Source organism: Microcaecilia unicolor, chromosome 7 (assembly GCF_901765095.1).
Source record: "Microcaecilia unicolor chromosome 7, aMicUni1.1, whole genome shotgun sequence".
Taxonomy (NCBI): domain Eukaryota; kingdom Metazoa; phylum Chordata; class Amphibia; order Gymnophiona; family Siphonopidae; genus Microcaecilia; species Microcaecilia unicolor.
The window spans coordinates 10,754,974-10,773,663 of record NC_044037.1 but is presented as its reverse complement, the minus strand read 5'-3'; the positions used below and the strand labels follow the sequence as shown (position 1 = coordinate 10,773,663).

The 18,690-nt window shown below is 48.1% G+C and overlaps 1 protein-coding gene across 1 annotated transcript in view; it reads right to left on the bottom strand.

The window, feature by feature from the left end:
- Positions 1–791: 791 nt before the first annotated feature.
- The window catches only part of LOC115474358 (rho GTPase-activating protein 20-like), an 89,436-nt gene continuing 71,537 nt past the window's right edge, over positions 792–18,690 (bottom strand). The window contains exons 13-15 of the mRNA XM_030209803.1: positions 13,658–13,847; positions 10,487–10,604; positions 792–3,048 (exon numbers count right to left, since the gene is read on the bottom strand). Of these exons, the coding sequence (XP_030065663.1) occupies positions 1,328–3,048; positions 10,487–10,604; positions 13,658–13,847 (2,029 nt within the window). The 3' untranslated portion in view covers positions 792–1,327. The remainder of the gene's footprint in view (positions 3,049–10,486; positions 10,605–13,657; positions 13,848–18,690) is intronic.

Here is an 18,690-nt window from a genome sequence, read left to right as displayed (position 1 = left end):
CTCCACTCATTCCACCAATAAGAGCCAACCTCATCAGTGATGTCACAATGGCTTAAAGTCCATTGCACTAACCACTAGGCTACTCCTCCACTCATTCCACCAATAAGAGCCAACCTCATCAGTGATGTCACAATGGCTTGATTGCCTGATACTTGGCTCACTTCTGATATTGTGATGTCATAAGGGAAAGGGGGAAAGGGAAATGGGACTTGATATACTGCCTTTCTGTGGTATTTTGCAACTACATTCAAAGTGGTTTACATATATTCAGGTACTTCTTTTGTACCAGGGGCAATGGAGGGTTAAGTGACTTGCCCAGAGTCACAAGGAGCTGCAGTGGGAATCGAACCCAGTTCCCCAGGATCAAAGTCCACTGCACTAACCACTAGGCTACTCCTCCACACTATACAATGTAAGCTTCCTCAGGGGGCCAAGTAACTGGTGGCAAATCACGATGCCTTACAAAATGGCGTCCACCACTCATGTGACACCGGCAGTGAAAACGGAGTCAAAACTACGCTGGCATTCGAGTGCATCCAGTACACTGCTGCCATGCGGTGACTACTGAGGTCCTTTTCTCCGCTTTAAACAGAAAAAAAAAAAAGCTACGTACTTGATACCACACACTCTTTAATGATTGGGTTAGTTAAGCTAGTTAGTTAAGCTCATTTCAGCTCATTTCTAGCACTATAGTTAATTCCTCTTTCGCTGAATTTTTGTCCAGTATTATCTGTATCAAGTTGTGTAACTAGACATCATTTTAAGAACTGAACTTTGTATTTTTGTGTGTGTGTGTGTGTGTGTGTGATGAGGCCAATTTCCAAATATCTTTTATCCAGGTAAACGGGCTACTTGGAAATTGGCCACTGTCCCTGCAGATAAAAGATCCACCATTCTGCTTTGACTGTGGCTGCTATTTGCCACCCCTCAGATGCTGGTATCCTAGGTGGCCTGCCTAGCGTTGCCTGAAGGTTGAGCCAGCCCTGAGCTTTTTGGAATCATCTGTTTCCAGTCTTTAAGGGTCCCAAGGAAAGTAGTGGCCTGGTGAAACTGTTCAGAATGGAGTAAAGAAGGAAAAGATATTGGGAGCTAAAAACAAAACAAAACCCGGCTCATCATCACACAGAGAGGCAATCAGAAGAAATGGGTTTCACTGGGAACCGAGGCATATCATGCCAACTTGCCCAGCACCACTTTCTTGTGATTCTGCATTGCACCTGCATCAATCCCCACCACTCTGCCGCATTTCACTTCCCAGCCATATTTGGGTTCTAACATTTGTGTACCCTACATTCAAGTGGATTCTGCCTTCGAACCCATGGGGCTGCTAGACAAATGACTCCTCTGTAAGGGGAACGTTTTCTAGGTCTTCGCTGGCCGTGCCCATGCAGGGCTTGGTATGCCACTCAGTTTGATTTCTGAGGAGTTCACTTTCCACTGCCTCTGCCTCCGGGCAGCAGGTCTTCGGCTCACCGTGCTTGAAATATTCCTTCACAGTGTTCCTTACGGATGCAGGCAAGATTATGCGAATCGTGTGGCTGATGCTACTGATCGCCTTGTTGTGGCTTTTAACAGTTAGAGGTTCTTGACCACTGTTGGCTGACTCACGAGCAATGTCCACTGGTTTCTCCTCAGTGGGAGACGCTTGCAGTGTGCACTTCCACTGAGTCTGCCGCTCAGGGCTGGATTCATCAGAGTGATGTCTCCTGGAGACAGAGTGGAGAACCAGGGGAGTGTTCTGTCCATAAAACACAGTCTGCGGTATATGAACCTTCATAGTCTCTGGGCTCTGGGTCTTTGTGCCTTCGCGGTTGCTGTTGGAATTAGGACTGCCACTCGGTGAAAATCCCAGATTTTCCTGTTCGTCCGGAGAGCTTGTGCTTAATGTGCTTTTGGCCACATATAATGTGATCTTTGTGCGCTTGAGATTATCCAGACTTGGAGGGGTACTTTCAGGACTTTTAATCTCTATATGCTTTACAGAGGTCTCTTTGTAGAGCTCTCGGCTGTCCTCCGAGGTCTCGCTGGCTCGGAAAGAGGTGTGATCTACTTTATGCTTTGTTCTTTGTCCATAACTGAGACTTTCTCCACCTGCCGAGCCACCTACACACTTCACCTCCTTCTTACGTTCAACGAGATGACAGTCCTGTGGAGCCCCATTGACTTGTCTGTGACCTCGTACTTCGATGATTCTACTACTCTTCTCCTCAACCTTTTGATCAAACTCGTTGAATGCATTGAGGTCACAAGGATTGCAGTTGAAAGAAGGTGGTGTAGTCATGTGCCACTCTTTCAAAGTCTTCTTTGAGCTCTCTGGTGAAACGGCATGCAGTCTAGTTGATGTACCAAACATGAAGGGCAGAGAAGAGACATCAGAGGAGGGACTAAAGACTGATGATTCAGAGCAGTAGGAGAAGGCACTGTCTAAAGAGCTTAAAGATGAAGCAGATGGAGACGTGGTGGTAGAAGACAGGCTGGAGAAACTTGATCTGTTGGAAACAGCTGTTTTTTGAAGACCAAGTGGTTTCATTCTGGAGCTGCTCTGAGGTGATCTCCAAAGATCACGTCTTGCTTTGCTCATACTGGGACTGAGACCTCCATCTATCAATCTTTGGCTTTCAGTTTGCAGTTGTTTGATTCGCTGAATGTAATCAATGTGGCTATGCATGATGGTTGCATCACAGCTGGATTGCCGGGCAACTGGTTCGTGGCTCAAAGCGGGAAGTCGTGAGCTGACACAGACGCTTGGTTCCGAAGAGCACCGGTCTCGAGCTGGACTTAGTGAACCCACTGAGCCAATGGATGGGAAGGAGTCCTCCTCAAAGCCATCTGTCCTGTTGTTCTTTCTGACTGTGCTCTGGCAGCACGCAGCGATCTCACTGTAGAGGTCCCAGTCCTCTGCCATCTCTTCCATCAGCAGCGAACCACTGGAGACCCCAAAGAGTTCATCTACATCTTTCATCAGCTGATGCTTTGGTCCATCTAAATCTAAAGAGGCGAATTCCAGTTCATCTGAGGAATCATTGCTGTGCTGTGTCAAATTCATATCTGCAAGAGATGGATAGAGAGGGAATGAAAAGTGCATTTAGTACATAGTTCCCAAATCCTTGATTCATTATTTATTTATTGGGTTTTACATTTAACGCGTTAATAACGTCATTAATTCGTTAACATTTTTAATGCAAGTTAATGCCTCTCTCTCCCCCACCTGTAAACATCCAGCATTGTTCTTTCTTGTCCGGCACACTGCAGCTCCTTCTCCCTACTTCTCATGGCTGCTGCACTCAAAGCACGCTGCGTGTCACCTGGCTCCAAGCCTCTTTCTGAAACAGGAAGTTCTGCCAGAGGAGGTGGAACTTCCTGTTACAGAGAGGCTTTGGCACTGGCAATACAACAGTGTGCTTTCACTGCAGCGGCTGTGAGGAGCATGAAGACGGAGTTGCAGAGGAGAGGGGGTTACTGGAGAGGTAAGAAGAATTTGCACTGCCAGTAGAAAAAAAAGGGAGAAAGATACAGACCGTGTGTGTGTGTGTGTGTGGGGGGGGGGGTGCGCGGTAGCAGCAGAAAGAGAAGAGCCAGAGATGCGGGGGAGCAGGGGGGGGGCAATGGTGGGAGAAAGAGGTGAACAGCGAGTGATGCGGGGGAGGGGTAGCAGTGGCTGCAGTGGTGGCAAGAAGGAAAAAATGGTAATCATGGATGGAAGGAAGGGAAGGCAAGGGAGGAGAGGGAGATGGGAGGAGATGGAATCAAAGTTATTGGTTGAATGTTTAGGATCAATTAAAAAAAAAAGTAATCTGTGGGGCTGATTTTCAAAGCACGTAGACTTACAAAGTTCCATAGGTTACCGTAACTTTGAAAATACGCCTCCACTGTACATGATAAATTTATTTCAACTCTTTTACATTTGGATCATGTGATTAATCCTGCGATTAAAAATTTTAATCGATGGACAGCCCTATTTAGTTATTATTATATTTATTTATTAGGATTTAATTACTGCCTTTTTGAAGGAATTCACTCAAGGCGGTTAATTATTTAAGCACAAGAGATCTTGATACGGCTAAATGAAAAATTCTTATCATGGCTAAAACGGTCTCATGACCTTTCTCTTGTTGTGAGTATTGTAACTGATTTTCAAAAGGCGTTTGACAAGGTACCTCATGAAAGGCTACAGAGGAAATTGGAGGGTCATGGGATAGGAGGAAATGTCCTATTGTGGATTAAAAACTGGTTGAAGGATAGGAAACAGAGAGTGGGGTTAAATGGGCAGTATTCACAATGGAGAAGGGTAGTTAGTGGGGTTCCTCAGGGGTCCGTGCTAGGACCGCTGCTTTTTAATATATTTATAAATGATTTAGAGATGGGAGTAACTAGCGAGGTAATTAAATTTGCTGATGACACAAAGTTATTCAAAGTTGTTAAATCACGACAGGATTGTGAAAAATTACAAGAGGACCTTACGAGACTGGGAGACTGGGCGGCTAAATGGCAGATGATGTTTAATGTGAGCAAGTGCAAGGTGATGCATGTGGGAAAAAAGAACCCGAATTATAGCTACGTCATGCAAGGTTCCACGTTAGGAGTTACGGACCAAGAAAGGGATCTGGGTGTCGTCGTCGATAACACACTGAAACCTTCTGCTCAGTGTGCTGCTGCGGCTAAGAAAGCGAATAGAATGTTGGGTATTATTAGGAAAGGTATGGAAAACAGGTGTGAGGATGTTATAATGCCGTTGTATTGCTCCATGGTGCGACCGCACCTTGAGTATTGTGTTCAATTCTGGTCGCCGCATCTCAAGAAAGATATAGTAGAATTGGAAAAGGTGCAGCGAAGGGCGACTAAAATGATAGCGGGGATGGGACGACTTCCCTATGAAGAAAGACTAAGGAGGCTAGGGCTATACAGCTTGGAGAAGAGACGGCTGAGGGGAGACATGATAGAGGTATATAAAATAATGAGTGGAGTGGAACAGGTGGATGTGAAGCTTCTGTTCACGCTTTCCAAAATACTAGGACTAGGGGGCATGCGATGAAACTACAGTGTAGTAAATTTAAAACAAATCGGAGAAAATGTTTCTTCACCCGTGTAATTAAACTCTGGAATTCGTTGCTGGAGAAAGTGGTGAAGGCGGTTAGCTTAGCAGAGTTTAAAAAGGGGTTGGACGGTTTCCTAAAGGACAAGTCCATAAACCGCTACTAAACGGACTTGGAAAAATCCCAAATTCCAGGAATAACATGTATAGAATGTTTGTACGTTTGGGAAGCTTGCCAGGTGCCCTTGGCCTGGATTGGCCGCTGTCGTGGACAGGATGCTGGGCTCGATGTACCCTTGGTCTTTTCCCAGTATGGCATTACTTATGTACTTATGTACTTATGTACTTCACTATACTATTAATTGGGAAGAGGGATAAGACAAGGTGAAACTATAACAATATATTTTTTAAAGCATGTCCTAATCAACATTGAAAAGTAAACTAGGGAGTCTTTTACTAAAGGTTAGCTTGAGTTATCTGCTGTAGGTCCCATTTTATTCCTATGGGCTCTGCTGCAGATAACTCAAACTAATCTTTAGTAAAAGACCCCCCCCCCCCCAGTGTACGAGCCTTTTAAAGAGTAACATAGTAACATGGAGGGGCATAATCAAACGGGGCCGACCATCTATAAGGGCGGCCATATCTAACAACGGCCCCGTCAAGCGGCGTACCCAACTGTATTATCAAAACAAGATGGCCGGCCATCTTTCGTTTCGATAATACGGCTGGGGCCGGCCAAATCTCAACATTTGGGTTGCCCTTAGAGATCGCCGGTGTTAGAGATGGCCGCTATGGAAACTAATGGCGGCCATCTCAAACCCGGCCAAATCCAAGGCATTTGGTCATGGGAGGAGCCAGCATTTGTAGTGCACTGGTCCCCCTCACATGCCAGGACACCAGTCGGGCACCCTAGGGGGCACTACAGTGGACTTCACAAATTGATCCCAGGTGCATAGCTCCCTTACCTTGGGTGCTGAGCCCCCCAACCCCCCCCCTAAAACCCACTCCCCACAACTGTACAACACTACCATAGCCCTTAAAAGGTAACGGGGGGCACCTACATGTGGGTACAGTGGGTTTCGGGTGGGTTTTGGAGGGCTCCCATTTACCACCACAAGTGTAACAGGTGGGGGGGGGGGGGGATAGGCCTGGGTCCACCTGCCTGAAGTGCAGTGCTGTACCCACTAAAAACTGCAACAGAGACCTGCATACTGCTGTGATGGAGCTGGGTATGACATTTGAGGCTGGCAAAAAAATGTATTTAAATTTTTCTTTTGGGTGGGAGGGGGTTGGTGACCACTGGGGGAATAAGGGGAGGTGATCCCCGATTTCCTCCGGTGGTCATCTGGTCAGTTTGGGCACCTTTTCGAGGCTTGGTCGTGAACAAAAAGGGACCAAGTAAAGTCGGCCAAATGCTAGTCAGGGCCGGCCTTCTTTTTTCCATTATCGGCCAAGGCCGGCCATCAGTTAATCACGCCCCCATCCCGCCTTCGGTACACTGCAGACACGCCCCCTTGAACTTTGGACGGCCCTGCGACGGAAAGCAGTTAAACCGGCCAAAATCGGCTTTCGATTATACCGATTTGGCGGCATTAGGTGAAGGCCGGCCATCTCCCGATTTGTGTCAGAAGATGGCCAGCTTTCTCCTTCGAAAATAAGCAGGATAGTAACATAGTAGATAATGGCAGAGAAAGACCTGCACGGTCCATCCAGTCTGCCCAACAAGATAAACTCATATGTGCTACTTTTTGTGTATACCTGACCTTGATTTGCATCTGCCATTTTCAGGGCACAGACTGTAGAAGTCTGCCCAGCACTAGCCCCACCTCCCAACCACTAGCCCCGCCTCCCAACCACCGGCTCTGCCACCCAATCTCGGCTAAGCTTCTGAGGATCCATTCCTTCTGAACAGGATTCCTTTATGTTTATCCCACAAATGTTTGAATTCCGTTACCGTTTTCATCTCCACCACCTCCCGCGGGAGGGCATTCCAAGCATCCACCACCCTCTCTCTTTAAAGAGAGCTTTAAAATCCATGACCCAACCCTTTTACAGGTGAGGTATTAGTACATAAGTACATAAGTACATAAGTAGTGCCATACTGGGAAAGACCAAAGGTCCATCTAGCCCAGCATCCTGTCACCGACAGTGGCCAATCCAGGTCAAGGGCACCTGGCACGCTCCCCAAACGTAAAAACATTCCAGACAAGTTATACCTAAAAATGCGGAATTTTTCCAAGTCCATTTAATAGCGGTCTATGGACTTGTCCTTTAGGAATCTATCTAACCCCTTTTTAAACTCCGTCAAGCTAACCACCCGTACCATGTTCTCCGGCAACGAATTCCAGAGTCTAATTACACGTTGGGTGAAGAAAAATTTTCTCCGATTCGTTTTAAATTTACCACACTGTAGCTTCAACTCATGCCCTCCTAGTATTTTTGGATAGCGTGAACAGTCGCTTCACATCCACCCGATCCATTCCACTCATTATTTTATACACTTCTATCATATCTCCCCTCAGCCGTCTCTTCTCCAAGCTGAAAAGCCCTAGCCTTCTCAGCCTCTCTTCATAGGAAAGTCGTCCCATCCCCACTATCATTTTCGTCGCCCTTCGCTGTACCTTTTCCAATTCTACTATATCTTTTTTGAGATACGGAGACCAGTACTGAACACAATTGACTAATTACCTTTACTCTAACCCAGTGGTTCCCAAACCTGGTCCTGGAGGTGCCCCAGCCAGTCAGGTTTTCAGGATATCCACAATGAATATTCATGAGAGAGATTTGCATGTTGTGGAGGCAGTGCATGAAGAGCTCTCTCATGAATATTCATTGTGGATATCCTGAAAACCTGACTGGCTGGGGCACCTCCAGGACCAGGTCTGGGACCCACTGCACTAACCTACAAGATGTTCACTCATATGGTTCTGTGTGGAAAGAGCAGAAGAAATGGTGTCAACTAATTCCTCTTTAATGGTTGCTCGGAATGTTTGTAAAGATGTTCAAAATTAAAAATCTATACCTGAAGTGAAAACTTTGGGGTCAATATTCAAAGCGATTTAACCAGGCAAGAGAGACCCTCCCGCCAGGTTAAATCACATGTGCAGGACCCATCCACTGACGCTCTGTGACACTTAACCAGATTGTGCTGGTGACTTGCATATACTATCTCACTGGTTTCCCTGAGAATTGTTTTTGCAGAGTTGTTGGCACCGAGCTGTCACATTTGTTCTTTATCTCAGAACAGAGATTTCTTAAAGCAATGGATTCTGACACCTACGGGACCGAGGCTACCCAAATATAATTGGTCCATTGACCACTGAGGCAGGCCTACATGCCGAAACACGGCCGTGTCAGGTCGTTCTACATAAGTACATAAATATTGCCATACTGGAACAGACCAAAGGTCCATCAAGCCCAGCATCCTGTTTCCAACAGTGGACAATCCAGGTTACAAAAACCTGGCATGATCCCAAAACAGTACAATACGTTTTATGCTGCTTATTCTAGAAATAGTGGATTTTCGCCAAGTCCATTTTAATAATGGTCTATGGACTTTTCCTTTAGGAAGCCATCCAAACCTTTTTTAAACTCCGCTAAGCTAACTGATTTTACAACATTCTATATGATTGTTGGGTCGCTCTATATGACTTTTACAATAAAATTCCATTGTTTTGGAATCCTCCCTATATTTTCCTCACTTTTTTTGGTTGACTATCAGCACGAACAGCCTACGCCAAAACTGGCTATTCCAGGGGTGGAGTCAGGGCAGAGCTGGCACTAATCTGGTTAAGTGCGAATATTCAGCCGTTAACCAGTTAAGAAAGCCAGCTAAATATGACCACATAAATAGCAATCCTATTTTTGACCAAGTGAACATAACCAGTTAAGGTTGAATATCGGCACTTAACCGGTTAACTACCAACTCCGCGTATAGCTGGATATTGAATGCCAGTAGCCGAACATGACCTAGCAGCGTTAAATATCCAAGGATTAAGCCGGTGGCGATGAAAAAATTGTTAAGCACTGCCGGCTGAATGTTTACTCCTCCACAGATACCAGAACCTCAGAAGATTCCCAATGAGTACAGATGCTGTTTGTCCCTCAGCTGTGAAGGTGGGCAAGACCTCACAAGGTTTTTTTTTTTTTTTTGCTTTCTTGAGTACTTAAATGACCGCAACCCAAACTGGCCTAATTAAACCGTGTGTGCACACTGGGAAATGGATGCTGCCTCATTCGCGTTGTTCTGTAGAGTTAGAAATGCTTCTGTTACATCTACTTCAACAGTTCTCAGAGTCCTCTTCGATATGGGTGTTCCTAATCGAAGAATAAAATGTCCAAACAAGCCGGTTAGGGTGGTGGACTTTGGTCCTGGGGAACTGAGGAACTGAGTTTGATTCCCGGCACATGCAGCTCCTTGTGACTCTGGGCAAGTCGCTTAACCCTCCATTGCCCCATGTAAGCCACATTGAGCCTGCCATGAGTGGGAAAGCGCAAGGTACAAATGTAACAAAAATAACATAGATACTATTGGAGATTCTACATGGAATGTTGCTACTATTGGAGATTCTACATGGAATGTTGCTATTCCACTAGCAACATTCCATGTAGAAGGCTGCGCAGGCTTCTGTTTCTGTGAGTCTGACTCACAGAAGCAGAAGCCTGCGCGGCCACATTGGTGATCTGCAAGGGCCGACTTCTAGTGGAATGTTGCTAGTGGAATAGCAACATTCCATGTAGAATCTCAAATAGTAGCAACAGTGGAGGAGTGGCCTAGTGGTTAGGGTGGTGGACTTTGGTCCTGAGGAACTGAGTTGGATTCCCACTTCAGGCACAGGCAGCTCCTTGTGACTCTGGGCAAGTCACTTAACCCTCCATTGCCCCATGTAAGCCGCTTTGAGCCTGCCATGAGTGGGAAAGCGCGGGGTACAAATGTAACAAAAATAAAATAGATACTATTGGAAATTCTACATGGAATGTTGCTACTATTGGAGATTCTACATGGAATGTTGCTATTCCACTAGCAACATTCCATGTAGAAGGCTGCGCAGGCTTCTGTTTCTGTGAGTCTGACTCACAGAAGCAGAAGCCTGCGCGGCCACATTGGTGATCTGCAAGGGCCGACTTCTAGTGGAATGTTGCTAGTGGAATAGCAACATTCCATGTAGAATCTCAAATAGTAGCAACAGTGGAGGAGTGGCCTAGTGGTTAGGGTGGTGGACTTTGGTCCTGAGGAACTGAGTTGGATTCCCACTTCAGGCACAGGCAGCTCCTTGTGACTCTGGGCAAGTCACTTAACCCTCCATTGCCCCATGTAAGCCGCATTGAGCCTGCCATGAGTGGGAAAGCGCGGGGTACAAATGTAACAAAAAAAAAAAATCAATGAGAAGACTGTGTCAGGCATCTGAGCAATCAGTGTGGACCTCTGGCACCCCTGGAAGGTTAATTACTTACCCATTAAGTCTTCTGTGCTCACTAATTGCTCTTCCTCTGAGGTTCGAAACAATGATGCGGTATCCTCTCCAAAGATTTTGCCATAGTTTTCAATGAGAAACTGTACCAGCATGGCCACCTGGCAAATTGATATAGTAGTGGGGTTACAACATACAACTACAAACAATGCTAGTTACAAAGTATCTGTCTATTGTTTGTTAGAACAATCATTGTTTCACTGTAACCTAAACTCATGTTTTAGGGGGAGGCAGAGGCGTGACCAGACTCAGTATTTTGGATGGGAACAGAGGTAAATTGGATGGGCCCTTCAATGCGCTCATGCCCCTCCCCCCCCCAAGCACACACCTCAAATATCTTCCCTGAGATATTTTTTAAGAATATGTTTTTTTCCCCACCTACCCCACATCTTATCCCTCTCTTCCACAGCCTCCCGGCATCTGTGCTCCTCTCTCTGAACTCCGTCCCTTCCCGGTGTCAGTACAGGCGTCCTCGACGCCTGCAGCGATTCTCACTGCTTGCGCCGGCCCCGCAGGCTTCCATCCGCCATGTCCCGCCCTCGCTGATGTCATTGCCTGTTTCCTGTCTGGCGTAACATGGCAGATGGAAGCCTGTGAGGCTGGCGCACGCAGCAAGAATGAATTGCTGCATGCGCCAAGGATGCCTGTACCGACACTGGGGAGGGAAGAGATTCAGAGACCGGAGTGCAGATGCCAGGACGCTGCGGAGGAGAGAGAAGTGTGGTCCTACAGTGCACCCAGGCCCACTAGTAGCTATGCCACTGCGGGGGGGGGGGGGGGGGGGGGGGGGGGGGGGGGAAGGGAAAATTGAGGAGTTCCTTTGAGCTTCTAGCCTAATTGTAACCAGGGCTGGAATTTGGCTGGGTATTTTCTTTCATTTTCCCTACCCTCTCCTGGCTCACTTAGCCCAGTCAATGCAGTGACAGTCCTTAGCTGGTGGCTCTGCACCAGAGTTTTGTCCCCAGAATCCCTCTCACTCAAGGGCAGCAAATACTCCCTCTGCAGTGTCTCCTGCCATGACTGCAGGCCTAAGTCAGGAATGGAACCCGGGTCCCTCTACAGAGATGGTTCATTGTCTCTACTGATTATTAAGCCATAAGACAAAATAAAATTCAGGGTTGTAGACTAATGTGAGCTGTGTAGACTTCTGCATATTCTGCCCCTGAGTTATGGTTATTCAGAGTGAAATCATCATTCACACCCAACACTACAGACCACCTGAATAATGACTTGGATAGGAGGAGCAGTCGAGTGCACTGTGTAAAGACTGGATTTCATTATCATGTATGTTCAGTCCTTGGCCAGGTTTTCAAGATATCCCTAATGAATATGCATGGCTATATTTGCATACTAGTAAAAAAGGCCCGTTTCTGACACAAATGAAACGGGCGCTAGCAAGGTTTTCCTCGGAGTGTGTATGTTTGGGAGAGTGTATGTGAGAGTGACTGTTTGAGAGTCAGAGTGAAAGTGTGAGTGTGTGAGAGAGAGAGTGAGTCTCTCCCTGAGCCCTGCCCTCCCAATCCATGGCCATCCATGTTTCTCTGTCACCTGCCCCCTCCATTCATCCCTATCCTGCATTTCCTCTCTCTGCCTGAGGCCTGCCCTGCAATCCATATCCATCCATGCCCATCTGTCCCCTCCATTCATCCCTATCCAGCAATTCCCCTCTCCCTGAGTCCTGCCCTTCCAATCCATGCCCATCCATGCTCCTCTGTCACCTGGCCCCTCCATTCATCACTATCCAGCAATTGCCCTCTCTCCCTTAGGCCTGCCCTGCAATCCATATCCATCCATGCCCATCTGTCCCCTCTATTCATCCCTATCCAGCAATTTCCCTCTCTCCCTGAGTCCTGCCCTCCCAATCCATGCCCATCCATGCTCCTCTGTCCCCTGCCCCCTCCATTCATCCATTTCCAGCAATTCCCCTCTCTCCATGGGCACTGCCCCCTCCATTCATCCCTATCCAGCATTTCCCCTCTCTGCCTGAGGCCTGCCCTGCAATCCATATCCATCCATGCCCATCTGTCCCCTCCATTCATCCCTATCCAGCAATTCCCCTCTCCCTGAGTCCTGCCCTTCCAATCCATGCCCATCCATGCTCCTCTGTCACCTGGCCCCTCCATTCATCCCTATCCAGCAATTGCCCTCTCTGCCTGAGGCCTGCCCTGCAATCCATATCCATCCATGCCCATCTGTCCCCTCTATTCATCCCTATCCAGCAATTTCCCTCTTTCCCTGAGCCCTGCCCTCCCAATCCATGCTCCTCTGTCCCCTGCTGCCTCCATTCATCCTTTTCCAGCAAGTCCCCTCTCTCCCTTCCATGGCCCCCCCTCGCATCCATGCTCCTCTCTCTCCCATGTCCCAGCCTGGCCCGCCCTCTTCTCCCCCCCCCTTCGCATCCATGCCCCCCCCCCTTCACATCCATGCATCCCTTTTTTGTTTTTTTAATTCTTTTTAACTTTACCTCCGTAGCGTTTTTGGCAGCGAAGCGTCAGGGAAGGAGGCGGCGCTCCCGACGTCTAGCTTTCCCTTCGCTGTGTTCTGCCTTTTTTTGAAGGCGGAACACAGCGAAGGGAAGGCTAGACGTCGGGAGCGCCGCCTCCTTCCCTGACGCTTCGCTTCCGGATTTGTTTGTTTAGACGCGAGGGCGGGGCAGAGACGGCTGGGTGGCTTCACACCACGAACGCCACGAACCCTACAGCCAGGGAGTGACGTCAGATGGCTTCAGAACGTTGTCCTCATTAGAACGTTCACAGTGCGTTTTATTATATTAGATAATGGTGGTAGTATGCATGCAGATCTGTTTCATGCATATTCATGAAGGATATCCTGAAAACCTGGCCTGTTTGCAGCCCTTGAGGACTGAACTGGTGCAGGCCCAGTGTCTTCCCTGAGCTGTGTCATTAAGAGAGCGACATTTTGATTCTCACCACCAATTTATTTTTTGTCAGGATGTTTAGTCCTCCCGAGCTGACCAGGATCCAGTTTTACACCCCCAGCCAAGTGGCAGGGCATTAACCTTCACCACCTCAGCCACACAGTCAGATGGGACCATCTCAGCGTCCTAGTTCAGACTCTTGGCCATGGTCTCAGGCAAAAGGCTGAGGAGCACTCGCTGGTTCTGCAGGACTTAAGCAGACAGGGGAGGTTCTACCTTTCTCATGGACCTGCTTTCCTCCTCGGGGCTGGTCGTGGTGGGACGCCACAGCATGTTTGGAGCGATGCAGAGAGCGAGGTTGAAGGCGGTCATCTGGTTCTCTTCAGAATTCTCCTCAATGTGGTGCAAGACTCCAAACAGGTGCCTGAGCAAAATGGAGTTGGCCTCTGGGAGCTGCTCCACTAACCTAAGGAGGACATCGGAAACCAACATCAGAAATCCAGCGGGTCAAAGTGGTTGCCATTGCATCAGAGTTCGATTTCCAACACTCGCTCTTCACTTAGCACCTGGAATTGCAGGCCAGGAGGCGCTACTAATTCTTACCTAAGAGTTCTGTCTAGGGCTTTTTTTGAGGGGGTACTGAGTACCTGCACCTTTTCCATTGGCTGCTAAAATTGACCCATGGTCCTCAAGTTTTAATGAAAGAGCTCAGGCTCTACATACAAATTCTGCCTAGTCATAGATCCTGTGACTGGTTGCAGGGGGCCTGGCTATTGTGGGGTGGGTCCCTCAGTGATCACCCCACCCATGAAGGGTGGCCTGGCATTTGAGTACAAGCACCTTTTTTTGCTAGAAAACACCCCACACTGGTTCTGTCACTGCTGTTCCTCAAGGGATGATACATCTCACTTTCATAGGAAAACTTAACTAGGGGCCTCCAAGAGCTCCCTCCAGCACTGTGCCAGACACTTTGAAAGCCTGTCGTAGAAGTGCTCATATAGAGATTCCTCTATGACAGCTTCATCCAAGTTCAGTCCTTGAGGGCTCCAAACAGGCCAGATTTTCAGGATATCCTTAATGAATATGCATGCGAGAGATTTGCATGCCCACTGCCTCCATTCTAAGTAAATATCTCTCAAGCATATTCATTAAGGATATCTTGAAAACCTGGCCTGTTTGCAGCCCTCGAAGACTGAACTTGGGCAAGCCTGCTCTTTCTATCGTCTTATGTCCTATGTCCAAACTTAGATTGTGAGCCCTCCTGGGACAGAGCAATATGCGGAGTACCTGAATGTAACTCACCTTCAGCTACTACTGAAAAAGGTGTGAGCAAAATCTAAATAAATAAATAGATTCTAGAATTCTAAAGAATAACAAGATTCCATGCAGAATTTCAAAGAGTAGCAACATTCCATGTAGAACACCAAAGAGTAACAAGATTCTTTGGGGTGGAGGAGTGGCCTAGAGGTTAGAACACTGGTTTTGCAATCCAGAGGTGGCCAGTTCAAATCCCACCACTGCTCCCCGTGAGCTTGGGCAAGTCACTTAACCCTCCATTGCCTCAGGTACAAACTTAGATTGTGAGCCCTCCTGGGCAGAGAAATATCCAGAGTACGGTACCTGAATATAACTCACCTTGAGCTACTACTGAAAAAGGTGTGAGCAAAATCTAAATAAATAAATAAAGATTCTAGAATTCTAAAGAATAACAAGATTCCATGCAGAATTTCAAAGTGTAGCAACAACATTCCATGTAGAACCCCAAAGAGTAACCAGATTCTTTGGGGTGGAGGAGTGGCCTAGGTCAGTTCAAATCCCACCTCTGCTCCTTGTGATCTTGGGCAAGTCACTTAATCCTCCACTGCCTCAGGTACAAACTTAGATTATGAGCCCTCCTGGGACAGAGAAATATCCAGAGTACCTGAATGGTACCTTGAGCTACTACTGAAAAGGTGTGAGCAAAATCTAAATAAAAATAAATGTTTTGTGTCTAGTAATGTGCTCTGTTATACAATACGTGCGAACAACCTTCACACCCACTTCTGGTAAAATCGCATGTCTATAAAAAATAGCAAGTCATCGCTGAGGGAAGGATGGAGACAGACTAAGGAGGGTTTCAGGTGCAATGATTATAAACTAGCTGGTTAAACGACTCCTGGCTGGTTAAACGGTACTTAATCGGCTACCCGGTGATAATCATTGGGAGATTGCTGGCTATCTGCCATTGAATATTGGCTAAGCTGGCGGCCGAATTAGGCCGCTGAAATAGCAGGCCTATTTTTGGTTGGTTTCAACTTAACTGGCCAGTGCTGAATTTAGTAACATAGTAGATGACGGCACAGAAAGCCCTGTACGGTCCATCCAGTCTGCCCAACAAGACAAACTCATATGTGCTACTTTTTGTGTATACCCTACTTTGATTTGTACCTGTGCTCTTCAGGGCACAGACCGTATAAGTCTGCCCAGCACTATCCCCTCCTCCCAACCACCAGTCCCGCCTCCCACCACCGGCTCTGCCACCCAATCTCGGCTAAGCTCCTTAGGATCCATTCCTTCTGAATAGGATTCCTTTATGTTTATCCCACGCGTGTCTGAATTCTGTTACCGTTTTCATTTCCACCACCTCCCGCGGGAGGGCATTCCAAGTATCCACTACTCTCTCCGTGAAAAAATACTTCCTGACATTTTTCTTGAGTCTGGAAAAATGGCCCGGCTACCTCCCACGGTCTGCACGTCAGCCCCAGTACTTATGAAAACGCTGGCCGCCACCAGCTGAACTGCGCCGGCACAGAATATCCAGGTATTGGAGGCCTACCAGGAGTTATCTGGGTATCGCCGAGATTCAGCCTTTTTCCTGTCTTAAATTAAGGGGGTAGCTGGATACCAGCAGTAGCCTGGGATCACTCCCGGCTCCACCCCGCCCTGGCATTAACCAGATAACGGTGGATCAGTCAGCCTTGATTTTGTTCTTTTATGCGCCGCTGATAATCTAGGTATCACGCAGCCTGCGCTAGTTAACAGGGGAGGATCCTCTCCTACCATCTTAACTAGCGCTGAATTTTGAACCCTGGGTGGCTAAGCCCAATGATTTATTTGAATAGAGTCACAGTAGGGTCGCCACCTCAGCACCAGTTCCTCCGAATCTTGGCATGGTGTAACTAGGAGTTATTCACAGGCTGTGGAAATACAGCACAAGTCATTTTTGTATCAGTGTTTTTGGAAATACCAACATATTTTTTACAGTATTATTCCACTAACTCAGTTTAATACCACAGGACACTCGATAGCGTATTCCGTTCTGTATTCAATTGCTGCACGCCACCCAGGGGCAAACTGACTATTCGGGCAACCGGGCAGTGGACCCAGAGGCTCTACCTGGTTGCCCACCACCAATGCACATTACAGCCCTCTCTGGCAGTCCTACCTTGAAGAGCCCTGGTGCTCTAGCGGCCTCTGCAGGGGCAGGAAAGAATCCCGCTTACTCTGCTTGGCGCCACTGTGTTTTTATAAATGGCTGCTGAGACTTCCTGTAGCACTCTCACTGCCACGGGAAGTCTCGGCAGCCATTTTGAAAACACGGCGGCACTGGCCCTGGGCACAGTACAGACAGCAGGCAGGAAACACTGGGATTCTTTCCTGCCCCCGAAGAAGCCACTAGACCACCAGGGACCTTTAGGACTGTTATGATTCTGTTAGAATCCTGCTAGTCAGACAGGGGAAAGCTTGAAACCGCTCCTGATTGGTCCGTCAGGGGCTGAGCTGATGTCAGTCTGTCTATTTAAACTCACCTCTCCCGTCAACCCCTGCTTTGGCGTTTACTCCAAATCTGCTGAAGCCTTCCTTTTGCTCTGTGTGAGCTGTTAGCTCTCTGCTTGTGTGGAGTTGTTACTCCTCTCCTGGCTGCAGTTTCTATTGCTCTGTCTCTGTCTGCGTGTGTCTAATTACCCCTCTCCCTACACCTGGCGATCTTGGTGCCGAGTGGTAAGTTACCTCTCTTTCTGTTCTAGTTTCTTGTTTGCTACCCTTCCTTCAGAGTTCCCTTCGTGCTGTGTTTGTTTCTGCCTGTCAGGTCCTGTCTTTGTTTCTCTCCTTGTTTCTCTCGGTCAGTGTTGCCAGGTGGAAATTTTTTTCCCCACCCAATCCAGCACAAAAACTGCCCAAAACCCGCCCAAACTCAAACCCCGCCCCTGACACCCCCACCCCCGCGTCATCACCCCCGCCCCCGCCGTCATCAACCCCGCCCCCGCCCCCGCCGGCCCCGCCTCCCCCGTCATCGGCCCCCCCTCCCACGTCATCGGCCCCGCCTCCCACGTCACTAACCCCGCCCAAAAACGTCACTAACCCCGCCCCCCGCGGCCGAAAAAGCCGCACAAAAAACCACCCTGAAGCCCAAAAAACAGCCCAAAAAACCGCAACCCGCCGCGGGCAAAAATTACCCGCGGCGGGTCGCGGAAAACCGCCCAATTGGGTGGTAAAACCGCCCACCTGGCAACACTGCTCTCGGTGGGGGTTGTTTGTTTGTTTTTCTTTGTGCTCCCGATTAACCCCTTGTCTGCAATATTCCCTGCCTCTGGTTTCTGTTTGTGTGCTGAGCTGGGTTTAACCCTTTGTCTGCAGAGCTTATCTGTTTTATGCAGTCTTCCCTTGGTGACTGTTGCAGTACTTCCTTTACTGTACTGCCTTCTGTTTACTGAGCACTGTCCATTCCCTATTTTGCTGAGGGCCTCTGCCTACAGTATCGTATCTCAGTCCCTCACTTGTTGTGTTCCTGTGGAAGAGTGGCCTAGTGGTTAGGGTGGTGGACTTTGGTCCTGAGGAACTGAGTTTGATTCCCACTTCAGGCACAGGCAGCTCCTTGTGACTCTGGGCAAGTCACTTAACCCTCCATTGCCCCATGTAAGCCGCATTGAGCCTGCCATGAGTGGGAAAGCGTGGGGTACAAATGTAACAAAAAAATATGCTACCTTTTCTCCTTGACTGCCAGCACTGAGGGTGTTGCTGGTGCTCCGGTCCCCGGAGGGGGACACCTCACTTAGTCTCTTTCTCCCCTCCCTAAGTATGACTCGGTTCCAGGTAGGCCGTGAGGCCCGCATGCTTGAGTTCTGAGTGTATTGGTGCCAGATAGGCCGTGAGGCCCACCTGAATGCCCTATCTTCCCCTTTCTGGAAGTGTCAGATTGGTTGTGTGTGTGTGTGTGCAGGGATTGATAGCTGGGGTCGTGTATAGTACCTGTTCAGTCCATCCTAGGCCTTGGCCTAAAAGCTATACTAGGCCTCGGCCTAGGTCCAAGGGCTCACGTCTAGACTAAC